Genomic DNA, 8,672 nt, shown 5'->3' with positions numbered 1-8,672 from the left:
CCCGTCCCTGACCCTGAAGAAAAGAGGTCAGCCACTGCAAGGCAAGCCCCCATATCCCGGTGTCAGTGAGGTGGTGGGTTAACACCTCATGGTCAACCATATCGAGCGCCGCTGATAAATCAAGAAGAATCAGCAGTGCTGATCAGCCTCGATCCAGATGTCTCTGGAGATCATCCACCAGGGCAACAAGCACCATTTCTGTCCTATGGGCAGGGCGAAAGCTGGACTGGAAGGGGTCTTTCCCCTCACAGCGGCATGTACAAGACAGCCCAGTTCTCTCCCAAGCCATGTGCTGGCCCTCCTCCTCCTCTCTTCCCCACTGGCCCTGTCCCTTTGTCAGCTGCCTCTCCATGTGTCCACTCTTGCCAACCCCCTCACAGTTGCCATTTGAAAAAACATGAAGCTCATTGGTGCAGTGGTGGCAGGGACAGCTGCTCGGCTCCAAACCCCCCCACCATGTAGTGGCTTCTCCAATTCTTACTACGCTGTGCGGTCAAAGGAGGTGGGAGGGGGAAAACCATGCCTCCTCTTTCCCTGCCTGTACTTTCATTCCCCATACACACTATTTTACCTCAGCCTCTTAATCACACTCCCTAGCCATCTCCTTACTATTTCTTTACAGCTTCGACCACACACCTCATGTGTGCCTGCTCTCCTGCTTGCCCTTCCCCAGACGCCTCCTGTCTTTCTTCCCTCACACCAGTTGCTTGCAGGTCAGGTAAGAGACCTGGACGGGCTCCAGGGCTTTATGTTGGACACTCCTGCACTGAAACCTTGGAGAGCTGCTGCCAGTCTCAGCAGACAATACTGAACTTGATGGACCAATAGTCAGATTCAATATAAAGAAGCTTCATGTGTTGTTCATGACAATTTTATATAAGGATAGAGCTCTCTAAAATTTGCAGGGAGCCTATCCTACCATTGCAGATAGCAAAATAAGACTCTCATGTATAGACTATGAAAGATATATGAAAGAATACCAACACTGGATTCTTGAAGTTTGCTAACATGCCAGCTTGTGGTAGTCTAATTCACAATTTCAACAGTAACAGTACCACAGCCCTGGAAATGTATACACCACATTCACCTTCAGAATCAGCAATATGATACATACCTGAAGAAGATGTTACATCCTGCAACAGGAACCCAGTAGAGGAAGGTGAAACCACCAGTGAAGTTGCTGGACCTCAAGAACCTCCCATGATATTCATATTACCATGGATCAGCCAATCTTCTGCCAATGCACATCAAATTTTGAGCAAAATGCACAGCACACAGTGAGCTTATAGACTTACTAGGGAGCAAAGCCCGTTGTGGACGGAGACAACGAGCACCTAGAAAGGTAGGGTGGGAGAGTGGAGGAAGGAAGGAAGGAAGGAAGGAAGGAACTCAAGTACTGAATTACTTATGCTTGGGAAGTGCATGAGGGAGGGAGAGAGGGAGGGGCAGGGGCGCCTGCAAAAGATTCTCTCGTCAGTTGGGGGGGAGAAGGAATCGCCGCCGCTGGGCTCCAACTGGGTAGGTGGGTGGGTGGGGGGAGGGAAATCGGGCCACGACGAGGGTCGCATCGCCGCCGCCACCGTGCCGTTCGCATGCAGCGTTCGCCTCCCGCCTCCCAGCCAATGGCATAGCAGCAGCCTTGAGTGGCAGCTGGCCGGCCAATGGCTGATGGAGCACGTTTTGTCTTACACTGCGTCTTACTCAATTATATATAAGGGAGAGATATGATTTCCTTTAGCAACTCACTACTAATTACTCCCATGTTTCTCCAAAATTAGGAAGTTTCTCTATGTAGAATGATATAGCACATATCAAGGATATTCTACTTCACACTGCATTACATCACAAGATGGATTCTAGAAAAATTTAGATGAGTTCTGATTATATAGCAGCATGGCTTACAATCATCAAAATGAGTTGTACTGGTGTTGATGTCTCATTCAAAGGTGGGTCCTATTGAAACTAATAATTGCCTTCAACACTGGTTGAGTGAAGAACTTCAAGAAAAACAGACTTTAAGGGTTTCATAAATCAAGAACACCCTTTTGTATATGGCCATTTATCTTTAATCAAACAGCTATTTATCTTTAATCATATGCTGCCATCAGATAGCAAAGGTAGGAGTTAGGCCTCCACAGTATGCCCTTGACTCGAATCTGCTGATCCAAGTATGTGTCAACAAAAGTTGCCTAGAACAGTAATCAAAGCAACCATACAGATTTGCCTGCTGTACTATATTGGTATTCACTTGACTGTATAATTTTTCCATTTTTAATGTCTGGCTATCTGAAAGTGCAGTCAAATAACTTTACTGCCTAAGCAAAATGGTTATATTACCATGTATAAGACCCTCAGTAGCACTACTTCTTTTATACAAGAATATTTTATCTGAGAGCTTTCAGGAAATCTCTCTTAAGGATAAAAAGTGGTAATAATTTTATACTTAGCTAAAAGTAAACAATAGAATTCTTATGGTGTCTAAGTTTTACCAATTGAACTCTTGCATTTATATTAAACAGTGCTGGATTTTCTAATAGCAAGAAGTTGTTTCCAAATTCTGTTTAATTAAAATTTCACACAATTTGAGAACAGCCTTATATATAATAACTGAACCTCAGTTGCATTCATCATCCTGCTTGGTCTCCCATCATCTCTGGGCATGAACTACTTGTTCCTTGGATTTATGACTAGGGGGGGAAATGCCTCCAGGTATAAATTACCTCAAGAAAAGAAAAATATTTACCTACTTTATATGCATTTTTAATATACACTGCACTATAAACCTTAAAAAAACTTCCAGCACCTTATTCATCCACTGGCATTCACTGGGAAATTGCCAGTGGCATTTCACAGTGAACATCCCTTACAGATTAAAAAAGTAAGCATTCAACTGCAACTCAATGCTCAGAAAGCCCAGTGTATTTACCTGTCTTAAACAATGCCTACAAGAAAGTTTGAGAATATGCTTTCAAATGGCATATGTTGTACAAACAAAGCAGAGACCCTTCAGAAATATTTACCATTGTGCCAGCATGATATCAAGTGGTTGCCACTGTATGCAGAAAGAACAAAAGCACATCTTGACAAGGAACTACAACAGGAATCATTTACCTACTTTGCCACGACAAGAGAGTGGCAACTGCCTGGTTATGAGTGATTCCTAACTCCATCCAGTGTATGAATTAACAACAATACTCTGCGAATCCAACAAGTTAGAACTGTTAACTCACACTAGTACTTTAACTTCAGTTACATTAAATACTCTCAGAGGGCAGCCCTATTGGTCTGCAGTAGAACCGCTAGACTAGATTAACTAGGTAAGGTCCAGTAGCACCTTAGAGACCACCAAGATTTCTGCGGTATAAGCTTTGGAGAATCAAAGCTTATCGGATGGAGGGAGCTTTGACTCTCAAAAGCTCATACCTCGAAAATCTTGGTGGTCTCCGATGCTCCCTCTAAGCTGTGGAGTCTTGTGGGCAAAAATTCTATTTTGTGAGCTACTGGCATTAAAGTTGTGAGCAAGCAGTTTGGCTACTGCATAAATTAGTTGGCTCTGGAGCCATCCTTCCTGAGCTAAGACAAAAATCTGTGAGCTGGATGCTAAAAAACTGTGAGCTAGCTCACACTAACTCAGCTTAGAGGGAACACTGGTGGTCTCTAAGGTGCTACTGGACTTGAATCTAGTTGTTATACTAATAATTACTGTACAGTAACATTTCATGGCTTGCCGCATGTCACTGTAGATTTGTTACTGGTGCATACAAGATAATGAGTCAAGAATTAAATCTACAAGAAGGGGATAACTCACAAGACAGGGTACAAGTTATCTTTCTACTCAAAGCACAGTAGAACGAACACTATACCACAAAGAGAGAGTTCCAGGCACTTCAGTACACCAGAGAACCAAAAGAATACCAGTACCAGTAAATAACTCACTCCACACGTCTAGCAGGACATTTGACTTTTTAGAGTGCCCAAACACAACACCATCAGTTGCTTTTAAAACTCAAAGGAGTACTTGTACTTTGGTCAACCAAAAATACCACTTTATCTATTCAAGGATGTGGGGAAAATATTTCAGTAACCCCCCTCCCTCAAATCCAGAATAGAATCCTTTCTATTATTAGGCTCCACCATCCTGGCGAGAACTAGTATTATGGGAAAGAGCAGTTCTCTTTTCCCTCCAATATGCCTCAGGCTTAGTTGTAGCGGTATATGACAGTTGTGTAAAGATTACTATCACTCAAAATTTATATAACTCCAACGATGCACAGGATAAAGTACAGAATCACGAAAACAGCCTTTTTCTCCCATTGCACACTCACAATTTACATTAGATGGACAAGAGATTTCTATCAAAGTGAGGACAGAAAATCCAAGCTAAGGTTCAACGTAAGATTAATTATAGGAGTATGTTTTCAGTGAAGACTTAGAAATAGGATATGGATGTCAACCAGGGAGGCAGAGGAAACAACATTGTAGAAGGTACAGCATTGTCACATAAGGCTTTCAGCAGCTGTTATTTAAATCAGGTTTGAAAATCTACATTGGCTAGGATGCCTATTCCCATTAAAGACGTCTCGTTTGCATGAACGGAAATCAAACTGACATGTGAACATGTCCACTAAAACCAGATTGTAATTTTCAGTAACAGGCAGCAAAACAGGTAAGCTTGCACCAAACAGGTGACTTAAAGGGGAGCGTGGGAAGTTAAGGGAAATATCAAAAGCTTACGTGAGCCCTTAAGGGTTACTGACTACAGAAGGAAAGTAGAGGGGAGGGTGTAGTGCAGCATTTCCACAGGCACAAGGACTTCTGCCCAAGGAATGCAACTTTTTGCCTTGCCCTTTCCCACCCCCCAATTTCTTGCTGCTGTGAGTGAGGAGACCTCAGAAACAGGATATCGGAGAGCATTTCAACTGCCCTGGGATGGGAGACAAGAAAGTAATGCTCTGTTGGCAGAGGTCCTTACACCCACAGAAATGAAGCATGAATTCATCCAGGGCACCAGCATGGTATGATTCCATCATGCAAAGACTGGCATAATAAAAATGTTATATTTTATATTTATCTGTCAAATAGCTGTAAGCTGCTTTCAGAGACAATCTCTTTGTTTTTGAAATGCAGGTTAAAATACAGTAAAGAGTTGGGACTAGAAGCTTCAATAAGACATTAAGCTAAGTAGAGATCAAGGCCAGACGCAGGCAAATGACGCAGCTGGCCTGAAGCACCAGAATTCCAGGGACACCTGCCTCATTCCACTGCCTGAATTTTAGGATGAGTTACACCAAGGCTGCTTAATGGCACGCTGAATGGTTCATTTACCCCTGCCCTCAAGAGCTTCCCAGGCTCTTATCAGCTGGCCCAAGACACTGTCAGAATTGTAAAGGAGAGGAAGGGAGACGTCATTAGCCATTTAACTGAGAGAACAGTATCCCAATCAACTCTTGAGCAATGTGCATAATTGGTGTATAAGGCAAGTGATAAAGAGAGTGGCAAAATCAGAGGGCAGCAAAAATTCAGCTTATGATAGTTCTGCAGGTAACGTAAAGGTAACAGAGAGACTTGCAGGGGGACAATGCCAACTGCAGACAGAAAGAAATTTAGCAAAGTGACCACCGTGGGGAGCTAAAGCAAGCAGAAGGGTAGAAAAATCTAAACAGGAACATGAACAAGAGTTTCAGCAAGATATGCAAAGAGAAAAGGGTTGATCCTGGAGATGGCGAAAAGGAAACACGAGCAAAATTCTGCAGCTGCATGGAAGTGAGGGAGGAAAACACACAAAGTAGAAGACAGTCTGAGGCACGGAAGCCTTAGCACAGGAAAGATGACAGCTTCTCCAAGCAGAAATAGGGAACATATCCGGATACAAGTGTTATTGACTTAAGAATTCTACCTTCACCATAATGTTCAACTTCCAATGACTTCAACAACCAGGAAGACAGTTTGGAAGGGGAGGGGGAAGCATATGCAAGGATGTAAAATATTGGTGCAAAAAAGCAGCTTCGGAATTTAACAGTGTAAAAGCCGTATGTGTGTGGGAGTGTCCATGAGATTACAGAAGAGAGAAACAGGAAGCCAAGAACTATCCCTGTGGGGAACTTATGGAGATGATGAAACAGGACACAGAAAGAGGGATCAAGAGACAGAAAATCAGATAGAACAGGTCTTATAATTAACAAGTTTTTCAATGAGAAATGTTTGATAAGTGGTGTCAAAGGCAACAAACAGATCAAAGAAAATGAGTAAAAATGAGTACTTGAAGCCAGAAGTTCACAAGAAACTTACAACTGCTCCAAAATGCACATTACCTCCATATATCAAGATAAAGCAACAGTCTCCTCCCCTTTACCATCATCATACTTCAAACCACAAAAGGTTTGCTGTGTTGAGACAGGTATGTCAGAAATATGTTATTTTACATAAAATGGCCAGTCACCTAGAGGTTATTAGTCTTTTGTAACCATAAATCTCCAATCCTTCATAAGATACACAGTGCTAAATACTTCAAGAACTACAGAAGTGGAACACATATTACATACTCAATATGAGTGCTCTCTCACACACATGCACTTTTTATGCTTGATTCTCTGTTCCTATGACTCCAGAAAACAACCCACCCTGAGCTTACTAATAGAAAAACAGTATATTTACCTGGTAAATAAACAAAAGTGTAACAGAACTCAAATTGAGACTTGAAGAACTTTTCTGATGTTTAAGTTATAGTGTTTACTGCTAGTGTAAACCCAAAATCCCTCTGTATTTCAATTAGCAGATTCTGTAGCATCTTAATAGAACAGTGTTAGAATGTATAAATTAGCTGTAATTCCCAATCTCATCTATGTACTTCAGAAGATGGAACAAGTGTTTGCACATTTGGCAAGTGTCAGCAGTACAGAGATAATTAAGCCCATTAGCTGAATCTGATCTCCAGAACTCTTAGCTTGAAGCAGCAACCTTGGCGGATGTGTTATCAAGATGACCACTTGGAGGTAGGTGAAACTTTTAAGCTTTCACCAACACTTCTTTTCCCCAGTTCAAATGCTTTTATATTTACCTCAGAAACTATAAACTCCTTTCAGCCAGAGAGCCATTCCTGTTTCCCATGCCACCCCATCCAGGATGAGGAGACTGTTTCCTGACGTATACTTCCTCTTCCATGCCCCAGACCTGAAACAACTTTCAACACCCCCTTGGTCTTATGCAATATCCTGCAGCCATCTCCCTATATTTCAGGGAACCCCCAATATTACATTTGCTTTAGAGTTTGTGATTCCAGCCTACTGTCAACTCACAAGATCTTTAAAGCCGTGGCCTGGTTAGCCCAGGCTAATCAGATCTCAGAAGATCTCAGAAGCTAAGCAGGGTCAGCCCTAGTTAGTATTTGGATGAGAGACCACCAAGGAAGTCAGACCAGGGTCCCAATGCAAAGGCAGGCAACGGCAACCACCTCTGAACATTTCTTGCCTTGAAAACCCCATGGGGTCACCATCAGTCAGCTGTGACTTGATGTGGGAGGGGAGCAAGCCGCTAAGACAATACAAAACATCATGGCCAGATTTCTAGCTGCTTAACCCCAAATCCCCTATCTGCTACAAAAAAACCCTGGTGTTTCCATATGAAGAGCATTAAAACTATTACCGGTCTGTCTGATCATGGGCAAAAATGAAGGATTGGAAAAGCTGTTCTTCACAAAGAGGGAACTACCATGAGCCATTTGGACAAACATGGTTACAGACCATTTCTATGCACATGCAGATCATTTACAGCTGCTTTTTTGTAAAACAAAAGTATGAGAGAGCACAGCTGGAGATTTGGGATAGGGAAAAAGAGACATTGGACGCACTGACCCCCACCCCACAGAAATACAAGTGGAGATTTTAAAGTAGGAGGGGAATGAGCAGAAAAGGGAGAGAGAAGCCAGCATTCAAGTGGCCTTTCTGCAGACAGGAAGATAAATCAGTCAGATCACTAGCAGGCTAAAGTGGTGTGTGGAAGGAAACAACAGCCCACCCTCAGGCTCTCCTCTGTTCTTTTGACTTCCTGGGGATGGGAGTGTCCAAGGTTTATTTTATGGTTTCTGGATAAGAAATGAGAATCATACACATTAAAAAGGCCCAACAATAGCATATTATACATCGAATGGACCGCAGCTAACCCCCCCCAATAAAAAAAATCAGAGATAGACATCCCGAACCAGAAGCGAAAAAAGGATGCAGCCCTTCCTTTAACCCCCCCCCCCTCCTCTCCCACACCCTCACATGGGAAGGAGAAAAGACACGCCAAAATAGGATACAGGATGGAACGAGCGAGGTGCGCCTGACAAGGGACGACTCTCGCGCACCCTTCCCCCCCCTTGCTCGGAAAAGGGCGCGATCCTGCCACACTGAGCAAGATTTCATTATGTTACCTTTATCTACACGCAGACGACCACCCGCCCCCGCCCTTACCATGAAGTCGGTGGCGAAGTTGTCCTCCCCATTTTGGTCCGTGCTCTTCATAGCCTGGACGCGCTGGATAAATTTCCTCAGGATTCCCTCCTGCTCCATCCTTCCTCCCTAGTCCCCTCCGAGGAGCGGGCGAGACCCAGCTTAAGGAACCGCCCAGCCGACCGGCTTTCTGGCTGCGGCTTCTCCTCCTGCCCCCGCCCTGGCCCTCTTCCCCAGGCACCC

The 8,672-nt window shown here is 43.6% G+C and overlaps 1 protein-coding gene across 2 annotated transcripts in view; it reads right to left on the bottom strand.

The window, feature by feature from the left end:
* PTPN12 (protein tyrosine phosphatase, non-receptor type 12) overlaps positions 1-8,655 on the bottom strand; it is a 111,304-nt gene extending 102,649 nt beyond the window's left edge. For both annotated transcript variants that reach the window (XM_015415066.1, XM_015415067.1), the window contains exon 1: positions 8,451-8,655. In XM_015415066.1, coding sequence (XP_015270552.1) covers positions 8,451-8,549 — 99 coding nt within the window. In that variant the 5' untranslated portion in view covers positions 8,550-8,655. The remainder of the gene's footprint in view (positions 1-8,450) is intronic.
* Between the last annotated feature and the right edge of the window lie 17 nt (positions 8,656-8,672).

Source organism: Gekko japonicus, unplaced genomic scaffold (assembly GCF_001447785.1).
Source record: "Gekko japonicus isolate JY-2015 unplaced genomic scaffold, Gekko_japonicus_V1.1 scaffold5, whole genome shotgun sequence".
Taxonomy (NCBI): Eukaryota; Metazoa; Chordata; class Lepidosauria; order Squamata; family Gekkonidae; genus Gekko; species Gekko japonicus.
The sequence above is the reverse complement of the archived record's forward strand: the minus strand, read 5'-3'. Positions and strand labels throughout refer to the sequence as shown.